Source organism: Aphelocoma coerulescens, chromosome 9 (genome assembly GCF_041296385.1).
Source record: "Aphelocoma coerulescens isolate FSJ_1873_10779 chromosome 9, UR_Acoe_1.0, whole genome shotgun sequence".
Classification (NCBI taxonomy): domain Eukaryota; kingdom Metazoa; phylum Chordata; class Aves; order Passeriformes; family Corvidae; genus Aphelocoma; species Aphelocoma coerulescens.
Window position 1 is genome coordinate 25,454,000 of NC_091023.1, and position 23,162 is coordinate 25,477,161.

At 45.7% G+C, this 23,162-nt stretch overlaps 1 protein-coding gene across 1 annotated transcript in view; it reads right to left on the bottom strand.

Annotated features, from left to right (window-relative positions):
• Positions 1-23,162, bottom strand: part of RSRC1 (arginine and serine rich coiled-coil 1) — a 100,193-nt gene that overhangs the window by 3,116 nt on the left and 73,915 nt on the right. The window contains exons 8-9 of the mRNA XM_069024161.1: positions 11,912-11,980; positions 322-428 (exon numbers count right to left, since the gene is read on the bottom strand). Coding sequence (XP_068880262.1) covers positions 322-428; positions 11,912-11,980 — 176 coding nt within the window. The remainder of the gene's footprint in view (positions 1-321; positions 429-11,911; positions 11,981-23,162) is intronic.

A 23,162-nucleotide genomic window follows, 5' to 3' on the forward strand; every position in this document is an offset into this window, starting at 1 on the left:
CTGAGGGGACAATGCAGCAAGAAAGGGATTGAGAATGTGCCTTGTGGAAGGAAGATGTCCCTTTTGGGAGGGAAATGTCCCTTTTGGAAGGGAAATGTCCCTTTTGGGAGGGAAAGGTCCCTTTTGTATGGGAAATGTCCCTTTTGGAAGGGAAATGTCCCTTTTGGATGGGAAATGTCCCCTTTGGGTGGGAAATGTCCCTTTTGGGTGAGAAATGTCCCTTTTGGGTGGGAAATGTCCCTTTTGGGTGAGAAATGTCCCTTTTGGGTGGGAAATGTCCCTTTTTGGGTGGGAAATGTCCCTTTTGGGTTAGAAATGTACCTTTTTGACTTCTTTGCTTGACCTGAAGGTCTGTGGGACGAAGGCGTCGCTTTCGATGGCTTCGATCTCCTTCACTCGCTTCACTTGGTCGATGAGGGTGGCTTGGTCTGCAGAGGGAAGGTGGGATATCATGGGATCAGTGAAATCCTGGGATCCAGGCCCTGTCCCAGCCATGCCTGGAGGAGATTTTGGGACATACCAGGAAAAACTGCTCGTGCAATGCAGCCCAAAATCCTCTGTCACAAGGGAAAGCTCCAAGTAAAGATAACAACAGTGAGGCCATTGCTGGGAACATTCCAAATGCTGACCTAAGGATTTGTGGGATAACTGGGGAAGAGAAGGCTCCAGGGAGGGCTCAGAGCCCCTGGCAGGGCCTAAAGGGGCTCCAGGAGAGCTGGAGAGGGACTGGGGACAAGGCATGGAGGGACAGGACACAGGGAATGGCTTCCCAGTGCCAGAGGGCAGGGATGGATGGGATATTGGGAAGGAATTGTTCCCTGGGAGGGTGGGGAGGGGCTGGGATGGAATTCCCAGAGCAGCTGTGGCTGCCCCTGGATCCCTGGCAGTGCCCAAGGCCAGGCTGGACATTGGGGCTTGGAGCAGCCTGGGACAGTGGGAGGTGTCCCTGCCCATGGCAGGGGTGGCACTGGATGAGCTTTGAGGTCCCTTCCAACCCAAACCATCCCATAATCCTAAGCTGGCAAGAGCTGCACTACAGCAAAGGCCATAAATACAACTTCAAGCCTGATGTTTTGGGGGAATTTGGAAGGAAAAAAATAATTTGCTACATTTAAACTTATAAGTCCTGCTGCCTCACTGCTGAAACCTTCTCCTTCAAAACAGATTCCTAAGGATTTCTGGGGATAAATCAAATATCCCAATGCCTGCTGGGGAGAGGGAGTCAGAATTCACTGAGGTTTTGGATACACCGGGCCTGAGGGTAAATAGAAGGACAGGACATGGAACCTGATTAAGCCAGGGATAAAAAGAGGCAGGAAAAGGAGATTTCAAATCCACTGCTCAGCTCCAGTTTCACAAAATCCCAGCCAGCTCCAGGATCCCACACGGATCCTGCACAAACTGATGGGGATGACAAATTAGGAAAGGGGCAAAAATCACTGAATGCTGCCAATGACATCAGTGACATTAACGGGGGAAAATGGACTGGAGGAAGCAGAGCCCATTAGTGCAGGGCACTTTTGACAAACACATTACTGGGAGATAAAACGACTTCCAGCTGTTGTTTGTCAGCTGTCAGTGGAAGGATATGTATTTCATAGGAAAATCAAAAATAATGGAGTCAGAAAGCTCAGAGGCTTCAGACAAAAAAAAAATCAATACTAACTCAGTGCATGGTGAGTGTTTTTACCCTGCAAGGGTGGAAAAAAGGAACTAAATCTCGGATTAGGGCTGGTTTTTAATAAAAAGGTGATTCCAGCAGCAGGTACAATTTCCAGCCCTGTCACCTTGGCAGGGGGGACCTTGCCCAGTTGGACTGGGAGCATCATCCTTCAGGGATAATTCACTATTTTACACTTCTCTATTTACATCTGTTTCTATCCTCCCACAGATATAAATACACACACCAGCTTTTACAGCTATAAATTCATATGGAATTGAGCCGGATCAGCAATAACCTGGAATGTCACTTCAGAACTAAAATCTGCAGGAATTCTTTCCATGCCACCCCAAAATACCACACACACAATAATTAAAAACACCAGAGAATCACATAAAAGAAAAGAAACAGAGAATTCTATGACCCTACAAATCAGATAAAAGGTAACTTCCCTACAAGCTCTGCCTAACATATTCCCCTTTTTTTCCTTAAAGACAAAATTTATTCCACTAAGAGTTTTAAATCAATGAAACAGAAGCATTAAATGACCAATAATATCTTGTGAATAATCCATTAAATAAAAATATGTTTTAAACATTTCTTGGATAATCTTTGGGTGTAAATTTTTATGGATTTGTTGCTTATCCATAATCCTGACCATGAACATGTACCTAAAGAGATTTTTTCAAGCAGGTCTAACTCCAGAATCAAAGCAATGACACAACAAACCTTCAATATTCCTCAGAATTGGTTTCTTCCTATTTTACTAATTGGATTTAAGGGGTTAATGTAATTTAAAAATACAACATGTTTTATGTTAAATGCTTTAAAAACCCAAAAAAGCTGTTATTTTTTCTTGCTCTTTTGAGTGGAGAATGAAAAGAAGGAAAAACCCCCAGACTGCAGAGTAAACAAACAACTACAGCAGAAAACATTTCCCCTTTGACCCCCTTTTCTTTGGGGTTATTGGAAGTGGTGGTTTTATCCAGCTGCCTTATAGCACGGTGTGTTTTCCAACAGAACTGTGTTGTCACACATCCCACGGTTTTTGACTGATCCCAGTTTTACTTAAGCTGCACAAACTGACAAAGAAAAATGAAGTTTTCCCTGGACAATTTGCAGTGGGAGAGACAAAACCTCCCTGGCTGTGGGAGATCCTGGATTCTGTACTAAACAGAAGGGAAGCACTGGGGAAAGGAGGAAAAATCCAGCAGGACAGTGGGATTCACTGCGGCCGTGCCAGCTCCGGATCTTACCAAACCTGGGGCTCTGGTTTTTAGGGACTGTTCCTGCCTCAGGTCCTTTCTGTGTGCAGGAGAGGATCAGTTATCCCAACCCTGATCCCGTGGTATCCCAGACTTCTGATACCCTTCCCAGCCCCAGTGCTGGAATTCCAAGGCCAGCGGGAGCTGCCTGGAGATCCTCCCTGGGGATCCTCCCTGGGGATCCTGCCTGGGGATCCTCCCTGGAGATCCTCCTTGGAGATCCTCCCTGGGGATCCTCCCTGGGGATCCTCCCTGGAGCCTCAGCGCCCACTCCAGAGGTGAGAGCTCCCAACAGCCGGAGCAAAATCCCGAGGGAATCAGCCCAGAAATGTCCCGTTCCCACAAGCTTTGAACGCAACATTCCCGGCACTCCGAGTCCCCCCTGCTCCTGCCCAGGCTGGAGGGGGCTATCCCGGGCCATCTCCTGGGATATATCCCAGGATATCTCCCGGGATGTTTCCCGGGCCCTCTCCCGGGATGTTTCCCGGCCCATCCCCCGGGATGTATCCCGGCCCATCCCCCGGGATGTATCCCGGCCCATCCCCCGGGATGTTTCCCGGCCCATCCCCCGGGATGTATCCCGGCCCATCCCCCGGGATGTATCCCGGCCCATCCCCCGGGATGTATCCCGGCCCATCCCCCGGGATGTTTCCCGGCCCATCCCCCGGGATGTATCCCGGCCCATCTCTCGGGATGTATCCCGGCCCATCCCCCGGGATGTTTCCCGGCCCATCCCCCGGGATGGTTCCCGGCCCATCTCCCGGGATGTTTCCCGGCCCATCCCCCGGGATGTTTCCCGGCCCATCTCCCGGGATGTTTCCCGGCCCATCTCCCGGGATGTTTCCCGGCCGGGCTCCGCTGCCGTTAGAGGGAGGCACCGCCTCACTCAACAGCGCCGGAGCCTCCGCGCCGCGGGTGCCGAGCCCGGGGATGCTCCGAGCGGAGCATCCCTGCAGGACCCACCCCGGGCATCCCGGATTTCGGGATCAGCTTCCAACCCCCGCCCCCCATCCCTCTGACAACTCAGCCAGGATAAGGCTTCCCATTCCCGCTGCCGCTCCCCGATGCCTGAGCTCCGGCAGAGCTCTGCTCCGACACTTGGCCACACTCTTTCCCAGCTGTTGGGATTTCCAGGGAAAGAACTTTTCCCAGGCAGAGGCGCAGGAACAATAACCACGCTCCAAAAAGAGAAACTGGGCAGAGAAAGCTTTGCCCAGTCATTTGTGTGTTCTCAGCTTCATTGCAAGCACTTAGAAAATACAATTAAAGGCATTAAAGTAGCAAGTTGTGAGTAATCCAGCATTTATTTACTACAGGGAGCACACAGGATTTACAATTAAGTTGGAAAAATGTGAATTAACAAAAAAAAACTTTGTCCAGTCTTGTTTTAAAATCCTGTGAGAGTGAGGTTATTAAAATATATTAAAAATAGCATTTTGTGAGCACTGTGGTACTTACTAGGGAGAATACTACAGAGAGTACTAGACTACTCTAAGTTTGCTATTTTAATACGTTATAGATAATAACCTCGTTTTTATAGGATTTTAAACAAGTCTGGACAGCTTTTCCTTTAAAAACGTGGGAGCATTAGGTATAAAATGCAACAGAAAACAGGAGGGGAAAGTTCAGCAAGCGAGCTCTGAATTTAAGAACCTCGAGCTTAAGAACCTTAAATTCAAGAACTTTGGATTTAAGAAGGTTAAACTTCTGCTGGAGCTCTGCACATCCTGCGTGCAGGTGGCCTTCACCACCGCCCTCCTCACATCCCTGCACCCCCATTTTGGGGCTTTTTGGGGTATTTCTGAAAACATCCTGGGCACGAGCCACACTCAGCCAGCGGAGAGCTGGGGCCAGCCCTGGCACAGTGAATTTTGCTGGATTTGTGGCCACCCCACGTTTGTCACCGTGCCGACACCGGAGCCGCCGCGCTCCTTCCTGGGCACACAAAGCCAGGGCTGTAATTCAATGCTCAATTTACCCTTGTCTCAGTGGAGATTTCTCCCCGCTAATTGATAGAAATTAAGCCATTAATCAAGGCACCAGCCATCATTCAACCCGGGGAAGATGAATCCAAACTTTCATCATAACCACCTTCCCCATTTTAGTGTTCATTAGCATTAATTTTTAATGCAATTATGCTCTTCTTTTACGCTGAGCTCATAAATTACTGCTCTTTTGTTGCTCACTGGCCTTGTAAAATCCAAGGTAATGCTTTGTGCTCTGATCTTAAAGGCAATTACTGCCTGCTTCTATCTTTTCCATACCTCTATCCCAAATAACCTCTGTGTTGGAGGTACAGACTCACCAGCGCGGATCCCACACGGATGTTTCCTACAGAGCAATTTGTCCACATTAAACCCACACACTGACATGGGCAGAGCAAGAATTCCTGCTTTTTCTGCCAGATCCCTGGATCCACCGGCAGAGAAATGACAGGAAAATGGGATGGTGCACTGGATACAGGGAAAAAATCAGTGTATTGGAGTGGAAATAAGCTGTGGATGAGCGCAGGGAAGCCGTGCAGGACAGCAGGGCTGCAGCTTGGAGGCTCTCCAGCTTTTCCAGGAATCACTTTGTGTTGTCACTTCAAAAAGTGCTGCTGGCACGTGCCCAGTGCTCCTTTCTTTGCCCTGTGCCTGTTACAGTGTGTGGAAACCCCACAGAGCCCTTCCAGGGGATCCTGTATTCCATGGGATCCGTGCTGGCACTCAGTGCCCCGAGTCAAGAACTTCCAGCCTTTTATTCCCACTCCATGCACCGATCCTCAGAAGCCCACCAGGGGAAAGGCACAGCAGCTACAGCCACCTCTGGCTGCCCTCAAACACCTCAGAGTGGTTCCAGGGAAAAGGAAATGTACTTCAGGAAGATGTTGCTTTGTTTGAATTATTTTTCCACTTCTTTCCTGGGCCAGTCCTTTAGCTGGGATACAGGATAATGTCACTCACAGCAGCTACAGGTCTGCCCAGCACCAAGAAAATACGATCCACCTCTAAGTTCCCAATTTATCTAGGCCTTAGCCAGCCTAAATAAGACAATTCCCAGTGAACTCTCATGCTCATCCCATAGATTCCCAGAAAAACCCCCCTCTGGAAGTACCTGTGTGATGTTCACATGGCCCAGATCCACAAAACCCCATTTCTTATCAAAATAAAATCCCCATACCAGGGACTGTGGCTTAAGAAAACGGATCTGGAATTTTGTTCCATACACCCCTGTTTGTCTCCCATACGCCCCTGTTTATCTTCCCTATACACCCCTGTTTATTTGCCATACACACCTGTTTATTTTCCTATATGCCTCTGTTTATTTCCCCATACATCCCTATTTATCTTCCCCATAACCCCTGTTTATTTCCCATACATCCCTATTTATTTTCCCCATAACCCCTGTTTATTTCCCATACATCCCTATTTATTTTCCCCATAACCCCTGTTTATTTCCCATACATCCCTATTTATTTTCCCCATAACCCGTTTATTTTCCCTTTAGAAACAGCTTTTCAATACGTAGCTATAAATTTGTGTTTCAACTGACTGAAGTCCGATAACCAATTCCATGATGGTTTTTACAACCCCATTCCCTTAAGTGACTTCTCCTTTAGCACAAATAAACACCAGGGAGATGACAGGAGAACACACCACATTAATGAAGTACAGAAACCAGATTTGTTTCTCATCCTGAAGCCTGAAGACGATTTCAAGACTTTTCATTTGTAAAAATAAATCCTAAATTTCCCTGTTAGGGAGATCATAAATTTCTCTGTTTCACTTGTGGAACAGTAAAAATTTAATGACACCAGCTGTGATTGCTAAAATAAAATCACTCAAATATCAGCTGCGAATGTTATTTGATATTTATCAAAGATTTATGGAATGCTTTGGGTTGGAAGGAGCCTTAAAGCCCATCCAGTGCCACCCCTGCCACGGGCAGGGACACCTCCCACTGTCCCAGGCTGCTCCAAGCCCCAGTGTCCAGCCTGGCCTTGGGCACTGCCAGGGATCCAGGGGCAGCCCCAGCTGCTCTGGGCACGCTGTGCCAGGGCCTCCCCACCCTCCCAGGGAACAATTCCTTCCCAATCTCCCATCCATCCCTGCCCTCTGGCACTGGGAAGCCATTCCCTGTGTCCTGGCCCTCCATGCCTTGTCCCAGTCCCTCTCCAGCTCTCCTGGAGCCCCTTTAGGCCCTGCAAGGGGCTCTGAGCTCTCCCTGGAGCCTTCTCCTCTCCAGGTGAGCACCCCCAGCTCTCCCAGCCTGGCTCCAGAGGGGCTCCAGCCCTGGAGCAGCTCCAGGACACTGGGACTGGGGTCTCTTCAGGGAAAGCAGGGAAGCAGAAGAGGGAAGTCTGGAATACGAAGGACAGGAGAGGATGGGCAGGCACAAAGCAGGGTACAATTTAAGGAACACATTTCCAAGTGATTATTAATTACAGCAGCTTTAATAAAAAGCCTGGCATTGATTCCTCCAGCAGCCATCATCCACGGGGGGCCATCGATCCCCTCTCCAATTCCCTTTCCCTCAGCTCTGCCGAGGGGGAACACGGACACAGAGAGTGGCCAAACCCCAAATGCCTGTCCCTCTTCCCAGCTCTCGTTATCACCGTGTGGCTGCTCTTCCTAACAAGCCACACTCTGCCACTGCACCAAAACTCGGCATTTTTTATTTTCTCCTTGATTTGTTCCTACCCCCTTTTAATTCCAAACCAGCAATATAAAGATTAAACAGAGATAAAAGAAGATCACAGTGTGTGCCAGATGCTGGAACAGCCTCCTGGGACCAGCAGCACAACACCAGGTGTTGGTGTCAGCCTAATGAAGTGACACTGGCACACCAGGGACAGCCAGGGCGGGGCTCCAAACCTGCCATTATCCAGGCAAAACCAGGGAATATTGGAAATTCCAGCTTTGAGAAGGCAGGAAAAAGCAATCCATGTGTTTCTACAAATGTATTGTCTGTATTAAATAATTTGGGGGTTAAACAAATTGAGTTTGGTCTTTGCCACCACAATGAACTTCAGGAAAATTTACTGAAGATAAATGATGACCTCAGGCAGTAACTGCTGAACTTAAGGGCATCCCAATATAGGGCTGAGTAAAGCACTTTAACTTATTACAGCTCCCAGCCTGACCTCACCCCAGCAAATCTTCTCCTGGCACATCCAACCTGTGGTTTAATATCCATTACACCCAGGGAAAGTCTTTTAGCTCTCTCTAAAGGAAGTGGGAAGGGAAATCAGTGGGTTGGGGTGGCCTGGGCAGGGCCAGGGGTTGGACTCGTGAGCCCTGTGGGTCCCGTCCTGCTCGGGATGCTCCGTGGTGGCCACGGACAAGATTCTTCATGTGAGAACTCCTGGCCCTCAGGTTAAAGATGAATGTAAAAAAATAAAACTTTTAATTTGGGTTTATAGAGTTTATAATTAAGGGAGCTTCTAAAAGTTAAGTCCTCCAGGAGTTTTTTTTCTGTACGTTCTAACTTTGCTTCCGTGACCCCTCCACCACTCGAAATCACGGAATCACAGAACCACGGAATGGTTTGGGTTGGAGGCACCTGAAGACTTGAAAAATTTCACTTTGCTAAGGAAAAGCCACCCCAGCAGCACAGAGGGATCAGCAAGAGCCTGGAATGACCCCTCAGGGATGGGGGTGATTCCCTGTTTAAGGCCAGCTGTCTCCCAGCCCTACGTTCCCGCTCTCGTTTGCATCCCTCCCTCCCCCTGCCCACGTGGGCCTCATTTCCAGGCCTATTCAAAATGATATTTTCCAAGCATGTGCCACACGACTTGTTCATATAAATGGAACAAATTAAACTGTCTCCACAGATATCCCCTCACATTTGTAGCCCTGATTCCTCTCCCTCACACGTGGCCAAGACACCGTATTATCTCCCTGCAGAGGTTGACCTCAGGATATTGGATTCTGCCACGGAGCTCTCCGGGACTAAACCGACGGGAAACACTTAATCACCCCCGCCTTTGCAGGAAAAAAATCAACTTTAAATTTGCCCTGATGAAAAATCAATAAACCAGTAATTGCTTGGCTTATCACGGCGTGGAGGAACAAATTGGGAAGCGGAGCTCGGCGTCGGCGCAGATTCCAGGGAAAGGCGCGGAGTTTCGGGATCACTAAGCCAGAAAAGGGAAAGGTCTCGCAGTGATAATTAAATCTACTCATGCTGATTTTCTGCCAAATTTATTTCCCCAGAGTCTATCAAAACGGTGCAGCACTTACTGGGGAGGCAGAACTAATCAGTTCAGTGCTGGGCCAGCACGCGCCGGGCACGGGAAATGCAAATTCCGGGATAAAGGCACCGGGATAACGCCCTGCCCATCCAGCACCACCTTCCCATCGATCCACCTATGGACTGATGGCCAAAAAACTCCCATTTTCTGTTCTGCTGTGTTCTGGAACAACTTCTTTTCCTGGCTTTCTGAGGCACCCACAGCTCCTCCTCCCCACACAGGCCCTGACAGGATGTATTTTAAACTCAACATTTAGAAATATTCTTATTCATGGCAGACTAAGAGAAATGAGCCCCAAATCTCTCCCTAACATCATCCAACATGTTCCAATTTTCCCTCCGTGGGTTTTTTCAATTTTTCTCTCGCCCACTTCACCTACTTGGGATTTGTCTGGAGTGAAACCCAAGTTTGGCGGCCAAATCCCCTTTAGATTTTGTCACTTTTCAGGCAGTGCCAAAGCAAGTAAACAAACACCAAAGTATGGAAATCCAACCACGGAAAATACTCCTGGAAAAGTAGTGGTTTTTGCTAATAGACCTAATTTCATGCAGCAAATTAGCATAGCTCCAATGGAAGTGCAAATGTAATCAAACTGAAAAATTCAAATGAGGCGGGGGGAGCCTTTTTCTTTCTTTCTTTGCTTTTTAGTCACTTAAAAAAAAAAAATCAGCATTTTGCTGTGTGTCCTTCATGGGGCTGGAGGGACTGTGGTAATTAAAACATTTAAACCAGCACAAGCCCCCAGTCTCCCAGTCTCTAATCTGGAGCTGGGGTCAGCTGTCTGTAGATTCTAATTTGTCCTCAATTTTTTATTCATGCTGGGGAAATGCTGCATATTTAACAGGAAACCAGCGGGAAGGGGCAGCGCTGGGCTTGGAGGTCAAATAATTTGATTTCCGAGCAGATTACATGGAACATCCAATGTCTAATCTCACACCTGATTTGGCAATAAAATGACAATAAAAGGAATGTTAAGACACCCTCGCCATGGGGTGGGCAATAACCAGTTTTTGTGGGCTGGGGAAGGATTGTTTTATTTGTAGAATTATTTTTATTGCAGCTCCTGGGTAAAGGAGTCACAGGATGCCCACACAGCCTGGAACTTCCTTTTGGAGAGTTCTAGTTAAGGAAATAAAATGAGGAAGATTAGAGAAATCAAATGTTTTTAAAACTCATAATTTAGAAATTATTTTTAAAGATTTAATTTAATTTCATTTTATTTCAGTGACTGGACGTGGCACTCAGTGCTCTGGTGGGGATCAGTCCCAGGTTGGAATCAATGATCTGGGAGGTTTTTTCCAACCTCAGTGATCCCATGATTCAAAGAGGGTTAAAAATCACCCAGAGATGATGTGTGAGAAAAGAACAACTAAGAAAAAATGCAAAAAGCTCTTTTTCCAAGCAAAAGATGCCACTGGAGCCCAGCATGGCTGGGACAGGGAAGGGAATACACTAAGCACTGGTAAATATCCTGTTTGCAAATCCACATGGGACATAACCCTACCTAAACCTGGAATTTTAAATCCATGTGGGACATAAACTTAAAAACTGGAGTTTCCCAGGTGTGCAGCTCCCCTGGATGTCTTGGAATGCTTAATGCACAATTTATTAGGACTTTGTCTTTTCCAGTGAGAATGGACTCTTTTACTCCTAACTGGGAGCCAACTCCTCAGCAAATGGATGAATTTGAGTTATTTAGGAAAAATCTTCTCTTCATTTTTGAACATTCTCAAACTCTTCAAAGCCACCCCAGGACAGTTTTAATGGCTTATTAATAAATTGTAAGGAAGTTTTCCTGCCCATTTCCCTGCAGATGACCATTGTTCCCAAGTCCTGAACCACCCCTTTTTTCTTCCCTCTGCCTTTCCACACTCGCCCTCCCCAGTCCCTGCTGGCACAGCAATTGCAAGCACATGTGCCACCCACAATGGGGTGTGAGCACAAAAACCCACGGGTTTTTCCAAATGTTCCCTGCAAATTGGTGCTGGTGGGACCCAACCACCTCATCCCAATATCCCTGGGCCCCGTGGGAGCCTGCCTGGGTGATTCCTCCAGGTGGAAAGGTTCCCCCTGGGCCCAGTGGCTCCAAAATCCAGGAATCACAGTGGGGAGGGGGCACAGTTGGCTGGTTTGGTGCCTTTTCCAGCCAGAAGTCCAAGTGCCCCTTCCCCCTCCTTCCATGTCTGTGCTATCCCACTTTTCCACTTGAATTTCCTTCTTTGGTATCACAAGAACCTTCGCCAAGCAGGGTTAACTGGGAGCACCAACCAATTCCTCTCAGCATCCCACAGTCCCCAAGTAAAACAAACTAAAGATCAGAACATTCTGATTTTGAATGAAATTCACAGCAGCCGTGGTTTCAAAACTGGGGAATTTTCCTGAGTCACCTCTTGTAAGTAAATCATGGAATCCCAGAATGGTTTGGGTTGGAAGGGACCTTAAAGGCCATCCAGTTCCACACAGCTCCAGTGAGGATTTGAGGCTCCTGGGATTGTCTGGATTGGCTCCCTCACAGGGGTGGAAATGTCTCTTCCCATCACTCCCTGACATTTCAATCCATTCACTTTAATTTTTCCAGCTGCTGGACTGCAGAGGCAGCAGCTCTGATCCCACCAGGATTCAGGGCACCAAATTCCATCATCAGCTTGGGGAGGAAAATCCCACAGCCCCACTGGAGCTTGGACCCTTCGAAACAATCATTTCTGACTTCCTGGGCCTTAGTTTGCTATGAAATAAAAGAAAATGCCTCACCTTCTTCCTTTCTTCTCTTGGCTTCTTCTTCACTTCTCTCCTTGGCCTTCAACGCTTCGTCTGCTTTAGCTAAAAGGAAGAAGAAGAAGAGAAGAGTTAGAATTAGTTAATTTATCCTATCAAATCATGGAATGGTTTGGGTTGGAAAGGACCTTAAATCCCACCCAGTGCCACCCCTGCCATGGGCAGGGACACCTCCCACTGTCCCAGGCTGCTCCAAGCCCCAAAGTCCAGCCTGGCCTTGGGCACTGCCAGGGATGGGTTGTCAACAACCTCTTGCCAAACAACATTTCCTGGGCTTTAAACCCAATTTCCTGTTCCTTTCTGCAGGTCCCACAATGAAATCCACGTGCATGAAAGACCAGAACTTGGTTCTTCACTTATTTTATTTGAAGTCATTCCCAGAGTTAAAGGACACAAATGGGATTATGAAGGGTAATATCAGGTCAATATTAGTGGCAATATTAATGCAATACAAATCCCTGCATTCATTTTGTGTTAAGCAAAGCCTTTAAGAGACTTTTAAGGGGTTTTCTTTCTTTAAACTCCAATCTCCCCACCCCAGTTGCCCCCAGACCGAACTGCAACGACCCAAACGTGGTGCATTCATAAAGTGGCAGATTTGCTGCCATAGTGAGTAATCCATCAGACCTATTTTGAGGATAAAACAGAAACAAAACAATATTTCCAGGGCTGCAGACTCTGCTCAGAGTGGGAGTCACACAGCTCTTCCTCAGCACTTTATTAGGTAGTACACAATTTTCTCTTCACTCCAAATCACAGCAGCAGCACTTAATCCATGTTACAACAATATCCTTTAAAAAGAATCTTTTTCCCTCTAGAAACCTTTTCCCTTATTACTTAATTATCTACCAGTTGCTCAACTGCAGGGGTTTTCAAACACTTTCCTACAGATGTTAAAGAAGATTAAAAATATACAGCACAGTAACAAGGGACTATCAATATACTCTGTAAATTAATTAAATTTCTGTTCTAGCACATCATTTATTCCAAAGCATTAATGTCTCAAAGGAGCCATTCTCTTTTATTGCCATCTCACTGCCTGATGAGTGAACTAAGTGAGAATAAGTCTCTAATAACATTATACTTGATGAAATATTAAGTTTTCAAAAGTATCACCAGGCCAAAAAGAAAAGAACCAACAAGGAACAGGAATCCAGCACTTAAACCAGGCCTTCTCAGGGAGGCAAATCACTATAAACTGTGGTCTAAATGGCAAGAGCTCAGTCAGATTTGCAAATATTTAATCCCAGCACCTACTAAAATTAGGCAATAATTTATGAAAACCAAATTCAGCTCACAGAGGGTGAAGGGGTTGTTCCTTTTCGGAGCCAGCAGCTCCACCTTAAAATGCACAACCTGAACAGGGTGTTACAAAGTGATACAATCACTGCACAGACAGCTGCTTCCATTTCCACACTTTTATCCATATTTAGACAACATCTAAAGTCATGAAATATTAAAACTTTTCTGCCACTGAAGATCATTACAAGAATCTATTAAATCCCATAATAAAACCAAACCACGAGTAACTCTAAAGACTTTTACTTCATTTACACTTTATTCTCCTTGGTAAAAGGACAGGGATAATAGAAATTCCATTTAAATTCAATTTTGGTTATATGTGTAATTGTAGATATACCCCTTGAGTCATGTAAAATGCTCAGCTTATGTTTCTTTCAAATTATCCCGCTCCGATTCCCATTCTGCTCCTTACAACTGTCTTCAATATGTATTAGCAGAGCTCATTAGGCTGGAATTTAATAATGCAAACATCAGGTGGATTTCAAGACCCTCCATTATCAGCACAAGATGGATTGCTCATATAGCTCGTGGGCCAACTGGGCACAATTTAGATTCAATAAACTACCAGGCCTAAATTTGATTTATCTATTCCACTGAGCTACTTTGTTCTTCCTCCCCGATTTGTTGCTGCACAGGAACAATTCATTGGGTATCTCAGTGGCAAAAAGATATTAAAACACACAGCAAAGATGGTGCTGGTCAATGAATAAATTTTTAGCTTGTCTTTGTTAACTTTAAATCGCTGATTTCCAACCCTTGTAACTCAAGTTAGAATTGCTGCCGAGGCAGAGCTTGGCCTTTCAAGTCCTGGTTAATTAGAGGGACAATGGAGCAATTTAAGAAGTATCATGAGGACAGTTCTCCACACAAAATTGCTCATCAACAACAATTTAACTTAGCCCATAAAGCTACAGAGCAGTCGGTCCCTGAGCTCACAGGGCACCGTCCACCACGACCAACACAGGCACTGAACCCATGAGATGCATTCAGGATTTCAAACCAGGGATTCTCTTCAAATATTTTACATTTTCTGTCATTTTTGCACAGAATCCCAGAATGGGCCAGGCTGGGAGGAACCACAGGGGGTCAAGTGTCCAACCTCCCTGCTCATCCTGGAGCACATGGCACAGGATTGGGTCCATTCTTCTTCTTCTCTCCTTCCCCTCCTCTTTTCTTCTTCTCCTCCTCCTTCTCTTCTTCTCCTTCTTCTTTTTTTCGTCTCCACCTCCTTCTCCTTGATGCTGTCATGATGATGATGATGATGATGATGATGATGATGCCAGTGAATATATTCTTGTTCACAGCCCAAGTGCCATTAAAAGCACTAAAAGAGATTCACTTTTCTCAAATTAAGCTGCAGTTAAACAACATTAAAAGATCTTTACAACTTGAAGGTTGGACTCCAAGGTCTGAGAGGGCTTTTCCAACCCAGACAATTCCAGGATTCCATGGAACCCCTGGGGTGGTGGAAGCGCTCGAGGTTTGGGAAGCAGAGTCACTCCCTGATGGATGGGTGATGCTTTAATCCTGACCAGCCTCACACTGTGCTAAGGTGAAATTATTCCAAGCAAAGCTGCTAATTAAGAGAAACCAGGAAAACCATGAATTATTCCAAGGTAGAAACAGGGCAGGGGCTGTTTTGGGGATGGAAAGGGCATTTTGGAAAGCATGGCACGAGCTCATGGAAGAGCCCCTGCAGCAGAGCCCTCTCCCAGTGCATGGGAGAAGCAGGGAAGGTGCAAGGAGAAGGCTCAGCCCTTCACTAAGAAGATTTCATTTTCCTGTCAAAATTAAAAGGAGAGGAGTGTCAGAACACCCACAACTGCAAACCACAAGAGGTCTGGAAAAATAAATGAATTCAACGTAATTGTAGACTTTCCAACTGCTCAAAGTTGAAAATACAAGATGTGTTTGAGGAAAAGAAAGCCCAGAAACTGAAAAAACCCACATGGACATCCCATTTAAAATGCAGCAAACCATCCACGATCCTCATCAGAAAGACTCCACTGGTTTTTTTAAACACAAACATTTTTGCACTTATAAAATATTCAGTCAGCTCACATATAAAAATACAAGTGGAATCCATTATTAATTTACAAGGCCCTGTTTAATTTACATGCTATTTTTCTCTGGTATATTAAATTTATCAAGGCTTGTGGAAATCCTCTCTGCTGAATATTCATAGGCTGACGTGTAAAATTATCTGTTATCCATCCGACAAATTCCAGCACAAACTCCAAACAACCACTTGCTCAGAGAATTCCTTCGACAGGAACACAAGGAGCAGGGCCCAGGAATTCCCAGTTCCAGAGGAAAAGTGACACCACCAAACACATTTTCATCACCCCAGATTTAAGCTGGTTTTCTGTACTTTTGCCTTCAGTAACGTCTCCCCCAAAATTTAAACACCACAAACATTCTTGGGGGTCTTCCCATCTTAGAGGCCTTTTCCAACCTAAGTGAGTGTGTGATTCTATCAATCCATGATTCTGTAAGTCCATGGAATTCTGTGATTCCATAAATCCATGGAAGCCAGGTGGCCACTTGCCCACTCCATCATGTCCACACCATGCACCTCTCAGTGCCATGAGAGTTCCCATCAGGCCTGTCCTCCCTAATTACACGTGAACACCGCAATTCCCAAACATGGGAAGTTCCAGCCGTTGCTGTCCTGTAATTTAATTACACCAGGCTCTAATTATGGATACTGGAGAGGCCTGAGCACGAGGGTGAGGGAGGAGCTCACTGCCCCCTCCCCAGCTCTGCCAGTCACACTTAGAAATTCCCCAGAAGCCCAAATCTATTTTAAGCTTTTCCACATTCTGGGAGGAGCACACCCAGCGTTTGGAAGGGGGACGTTACCCCACTGATTCCTCCTGGTGTAGGAATGCTGTTTCTCACCTCTTTAGCAGCATTCCTGCTCAGTTCCCTTCCCTCAGTCGTTTTGGGAAGTACTCCTTACTTTGGGATAAACGTCCTGTTATGGCACAGCTAATGAGCACCTGGCTCACAGCCACGAGGGATGTCCCAAATACTAAATGTGGTTTTGCTAGAAGATACATCCATACAACCCAACTGAAAAAACACAGGCAAAACCCAAATGTTGCCTTGTTCTTGTCCTAAAGCACAACCAAGGTAATTGTAATTATTTGGTAGAACCAAGGTATTTGTTTATGTTGGGTACAACCAAGATAACCGTGAAGATAAATCCTTTCCTGCCAACCAGGCAATTTCCCCCAGTTTCTTTCACTGTTACCATTTGCAGGAAGCAGTTTGTGGATCACCTGCTGGCTAGAAACGGCACAGGGCTGGGAGAAAGCCCTGCAGGAAAGAGAGAATATCTGAAATCCCACTGAACACGTGACTCTTGAGCCCAAATGGGTTAAATATTAAACCAACTTCTCGGGAGAGAGGGAAGCACGTTCATGCCTGGCCAGAAAATTAACATGCTGGGCAGAAATCCGGGAGGGGAAGAGAGGCTGGAAAGGGACACGGGGTGCTGGGCAGGGAAAGGTAAGAGCTGACAGCTAAAATCCCATTCTGGTGAGCGGGGCCGACCTCCCCAAAGACTGCCCGGATCCCGGTGACTGCCTCCTGTATTAAGACTGCCTTTCTCATCACTTAATGCTTATTTTCATCACTTTGCTTAAAATATTGATAATCAATTAGGGCTACGTCTGTTTTGCCACAGAATCTGTGTCACAGTCTATCAGCCTGTCAGGGCCAATTCAATCCTCATTCAAAGTTAATTTTTTCTCCATAAATCCGCCTTTGGAGGAGTCATTAGGCGCAGAACATAGCCCGAGGTGCAATCACCTATTCTCTTTCATTAGAGGCAGGCAGGGAAGGTGAGGGAGATTATTAGAACTTTGGAATGATCACAAAGCAGCGTGCTGCCTGTCAGATCCCCCCAACATTTCATTCATCTCGCCAGCTCGCTGCCAACGCTTCTAAATGGACATTATTCATGAACATCTGTGACACGCTGAATATTCCGAGGCTGGGAGTGATGAAAAAGCCGTGCCCCCCCTTGGACTGGGAAATTAATTCTATGGTCAGAACAATTAGGAATATAACAAACTTGTTCCGTGATGTTATTTTTAGTCCTTCCAAGATATCCTCCTTAAAGAGGTATTTTTTTCAGAACTGGTTTTTTTTTTTAAAGTGTAAATGTGACCGCTCCAAATGGTCAAACACTGGAGAATGATGAAAAATCCATGCACCCCTCTGACTGGGAAATTAATTCTATGGTCAGAACAATTAGGAATATAACAAACTTGTTTTGTAATGTTATTTTTAGTCCTCCCAAGATATCCTGTGTAAAAAGGTGCTATTTCAGAACTGCATTTTTTTTGAGTCCACCCTAGATGGTCAAACACTGTATTTTAAGGTATTGAAGAACAATGTGTATTTCCTTTGCTATGGAAATAAATTGTTGGTTGGGTTTTTATAAGCAATTACCAAATTAGCAGCTTTGCAATCTGATTTGTTGATCCATTTCTAAAAAGCAGCCAAATGAGACCCCACGTTGGATTTGAAATCGCTGCCATCTGAAATTACAGCCCACTTCACTCCTGGTGGAAAAGAAGAGTGGGAAACAGATTTCCAAAATCAAATCTATTTATTGCTATTTCCTTCCATTGAACATCTGATGGTCATCAAGGCATTTTTTGGGTAAGAAGGGCAGAAATGTTGGTGCAAGAGACAGCCACCCACAAAATTAAATAAACCACCACATTTTCTGTGCATATTCCCTTCCTACATGCAGGGGGTTAAGATGTAGCTACTTGGAGGAAAAGTCATTTCCATCTAATGAAATCACATCAAGTAGTTATTTGAATCTCATTACAAAATTCAAAAGAATAGTCATTTACATTTTTTCCCTGATATTACCAGGAAAACAGTGTTATCATCACCAAACTTCTCACAGCCCCCAGCATTCTCCTCCCCAAATACCCTCCTTTTCCAGAATTAAGGGCCAGATCCTCAGTGAATTCAAGCTGGCACAATTCCACTACTTGAAGCAAGCCAAGCCCATTTACTCCAGCTGAGGATCTGGCACTCCCTATTTATAATAATAATCCTAAAGAAGACTTAATCAGCAGATCTTGGCTAGGTACATTCATCCATTATTTAGTGCATCCCTAATTTCTTTCTGTCTCCCACAGTTTCCACACCCCCCCCCCCCCCCCAGACACACATTGGAGGAAAAATCCAGCCTAAATAGGGTTTAACACTAAGGATTAATTGGCTTCAGTTGCTTCTGTGGCTCCTGACTCATTGCAGGGGCTGCTGTTAAATATTCCAAGGATTTGTTTCCATCCCAGAAAAGGCTGTGCATTATCCACCTCGACATCTCCTAATCAAGTGATGTTTCACCTCGGATCTGCTCCCCCAGCCTGCAGCCCAGCTCGGGAAAACAGCAGAATTGGATGTGATTCTTGTCTCCTGCAATATTTAGCCTTGGGGAGGAAATCAGTTCTCAGAGTAAAATTCAGTGATTCCAATGGAAGTGTTTAAATGGCACCTTCCAGGCGAGTTTCTTTAGGGAGAGAGGGGTGGGAATCATGGAATTAGGAATCACTAAGTCTGGAAATCCCTCTGAGATCATCAAGTCCAACTGCTAATCCAGCACTAACCCTGTCCCCAAGTGCCACATCCATGCATTTTCTGAACAGTTCCAGGGATGAAGACTCCACCACTTCCCTGGGCAGCTCATTCCACCTTTTCCATGAAGAAATTTTTCCTCAAATCTAATCCAAACTTCCCCCAGTGTAACTTGAGGCCATTTCCTCCAGCTGATGACAAAGGAAGAGCTTCCTCTTCCTTCAGGAATGAAAAGCTGGGGAAAGAAAAAGGACAGCCTGGAGTTAAACCTTCCCCTAAACTACTGAGCCAAAAGAGGCACCAACATTTAGGAGCAAAGAAATAAATTCCATATATAAAAACTGATGGAGTAAGGAATGCTCTTAACTGCTGTATCCTTCAGGAGTAATTTCCACACCAATTGGAAAACCAAGAAGTGATCCCTATGAAAAACTCCAATCTGATTCAATTTATTTTAACTGTTCTTAAGCCACTATTTGTTCCAGAGTTGTTTCCTTCCCCCTGGCACACCATGGATGGAGAAAGGAGAGGACAACGGACACGGATCTGGTGAGCAGGTGAAGGGAGGGAGGCTGGGATGGAGCAAACTGGGACAGTGGGAGGTGTCCCTGCCCAGGGCCTGCAGTTGTGATGGAACAAATGCCTTCAAACCATCACACACCTTCTGCAGGATAAATTTAGGTTGCTTTTTTCCTCCTCGGTGACTTTAGTGCTCCCTTTCCTGTGAGGACCTCAGACCAAAGCATGACCCTAGTTCTGCATCCTGCTGTAAAGCAGAGCTCGACCAAGCCCTCCAGCTCCACAGACTGCATCCTGTCCCACATCCCACTCCCAGGAAACACCCAATCCTCATGGAATCTGCCAGCCACTCAGCTCCATCACCCACTGCATCTGCATGAGAAATCACCTTGATGTTGCACTGCCCATGTATCTTCACACAAAAACAGAACAGCTCCTCAATTTAATTCCACAAATCAATCATTTTAATTCAAAAAACACTCACTTGCTTAAAATATAACCACTAAGAAAAATTATTGAAATGATTTCTGGGGAAAAACATGGCACTGTGCCTCAAATACAATTGTCATTGCAGGCTGTAGATTGGGAATGACAGTCAGCTTTTCTTCCTGGGGTAAGGGCAGAATTCAGCCTGACAGCTTGTCAGCAAACTTGAAAAATTCACTCCCAAAACTTCGATTCCAAACGAGCCCTTCTTTCATCTGCCAATTTCCCAGCGTCAGGAATTGCCGTGCTAAGTGAAAATCAAGCAGATGACAACTCATGTGGCTATGGAAAGGAAGCAATAAAGCACAGAGCACGCACAGCTGATTACAGGGAACAACTCAGAGAGAAGCCAAAGCAGCCCCCAGCACCTTGGGAGGGCTCCGGGAATTTTCAGCTCCTGTTTTCCAATCGAATAAAAACATCAGGAGTGAAAACGTAAGGAATAAAGCTGTGTAAGGGGCTCCTGTTGGAGCATACTTCATCAAGAATGGAGCATAATTAATATTCAAATAACGGTGCAAGAATCAGGAAGCATTTCAGAGGATTTTTTGCAGAAAGAGGGAACTTTGTTTGCCCTACTCAGGATCATTTCCCACTCTGACCACGGCGTTAATGAAAAACCTTCGTGAAGCAATGGAAAATGAAAAGGATCAAAAGGAACTTTTAAAAAGTGATTTTTTTGAAGCCTCCAAGTCATAAACACCGAGACACAGTTAAAGAAAAAGCACATTAGCACCACGGAGTGTGACCTCACAAGATATTGAACGGGGCACTGCAAAATCAGGGAAGGACGAGGTGGAAAACTTCGGGGTCCCAGGATTTACTGTGCCGGAACTGCGGAATCATAAGACAGGCAGCCAAAAGAACCTGACATCTGGCACCAAAAGGGGGAGTGTGTGTCCAGGAAAGATTTGTGGGGAGGACTTAGGGCCGATGCCAGCACACACTCAATTACAGCCCGGCAGCCTTGGGAGCGGCCGGCAGCCCGGGAACGGCGCGGAGAGCGCGGAGCTCATCCCGGCCGAGAAAATGATGGGAAACTCCACGTTCTCAGGCTGTATCCTGAACTCCTGTAATCATTTACTGTACTCAGCATTATTAAATACTCCCCCAGGATAAAAGAGGTAAATATATTGCTTAAATATTCAGCGGCTGGCTGTAAAATTTCACTGCAGATTAAGTGATGAAGATGAAGAAATGCTGCTGAAAACAAACAATTTATCTTCACTCGGCACAGCAGAGCACTCCTGGAACCCCGCCAGAGGCTCTGTGGGTTGGAATTCAATAACTGCATTAAAAGAAAACTACACCCCTACTACACACCAGGCTGAACATCCCTGAGTAAACAGTTTGCTGCAGCGGCGCTTAAATAATTCAGGAAGGAATTTGGGGTATCAAACATTTTTCTGAAGTACTGTGTTTCTTAATGTATTTCAAATAAATGCTTGTTTTTAAAAGTTCAAGTAGAGCCCATTAGAGCAAATGGGAAAACAGACAAATCCAAGACGGAAAACCACCAAAGCACTGATTTCCAGGAGACGAGCGAAGAAAGATTTGTCATCAGTGAGGAAGTCAGCGCCAAGGGCACGGAGCTGATAATATACACATGCATTTCCACTGCTCATCTGCAACCTTGAGAGATTCCAACTGGCTCTCATAAGTCTGGACAGCATAATTTTCCCTCAGACACATGTGCATCTATATATTTGTATAAAGCTGTAGCAAAGTAATAAATAAGCAGCCTTATTCAACACCACAAGTTCCATAAACTTTCTCCAATTAGGTTTCATTCCCAGCCAGCTTTAACTTTGGATGGGAGAGCTCTGCAAAGTACTTCAGAGGGCATTTTTCTCATTCTCAGAAAAGAGAAATAATTCGAAATATTAAAACCTCATGAAGTGTTTAATGGTTATAACCAGGAGGAGAGGGAATGCACAAAACCTAGTGGAACTGGCAGCAGAGCACCAGTTGAGGCCCATCATCCTTCATCCATCACAAAGAACTTGGTTCTGAACTTGTACGTGCACCCGTGGGATGTCTGGGTATCCTTTACACGGAAGTTGTGCTATTTAATGAAGTGTTAATCACACTTTTAATTTCACTGCTCAGTCACCCAAGCACAGAACCATGGAACAGTTTACATTGGGAAGGACCTTGAATCTCACCCAGCCCCACCCCTGCCATGGACAGGGACATCTCCCACTGTCCCAGGCTGCTCCAAGCCCCATCCAGCCTGGCCTTGGACACTTCCAGGGATGAGGCAGCCATTGGAAGGTGGCAGGGGTGAAACTGGATGGTCTCTAAGGTCCCACCTAACCCAAACCATTCTGTAACACATGCTTTTTAAAAAAAAAAAAAATCCCTTTCTTCAGATAACTTTCATCATAACACTTTTTGAAATAATATTAACAGATTGATTTTAAAATTTGTACAAACTTTGCAAGCAGTGTAATAACTACCTCCGAGAAATCCATTTAACTGCTTTAATCCCTATCTTCTTCCAGCACTGGATTTCCACTCCTTTGAAGAGCCCCTGATCAATACTAGCCAGGCCAGGCTGGTTTGAGCCCACGTGGCAAGAACAGGTAACAAAGCACTGGTTGAGGGGCTGTGCTGGGCACAGGTCAGCTCCAGGTCCAGGTCCACATCCCGCCTGTGTCCTGGAGCCACGTTCAGAGCGCTCTTCCCGCTCTCGGGAGCCCTCTCCTGCATCCCCCCTATCGATCCCTTCACATCTGTGGGATGATCAATGCCCAGGCAGCCCCACAAACACCGGCTGAGGCTTTAATTACATCACTGCTGGGAGGGAATCATTGACCAGCAGCTTTGGGGAGACTCCGCTGCCCCCCGAACCAAAGTCGATGGAAGGCGGAGCAGCGGCTCCGGCTGGGAATTGTCCCACGTCAGTGCCCATGGACAGCACAGGGAACTCTGCTCTGCTCCCCCTCCCTGGCAGCTGTCATGCTGCAAGCACGGGTTTGATGACTCCAATTAATATAACATTATCAACAGATCTCCATATTGATCCCTAACCCTCCTTTCTAATGGAAAATTCCGAGCTTGGAGCTCGGGAGTCGAGGCGAGCGGGGTTAATGGTTTTAATCTTACCCCAGCGGTATGTTGGATTTCCTGAAAGTACTGCTGACTCCTTACAGCAGCAAACTGATTTGTTTTTTTAGTATTTAGTATTTTTTATTTTGGTATTTTCCTTTGCTACAGAAACAGGCACTACTTTGTTACCAGCTGAATCGATTTAAAAAATACCATGAACACACACATCCATTATTTTCACTGAGACTAAAACAAAAATATG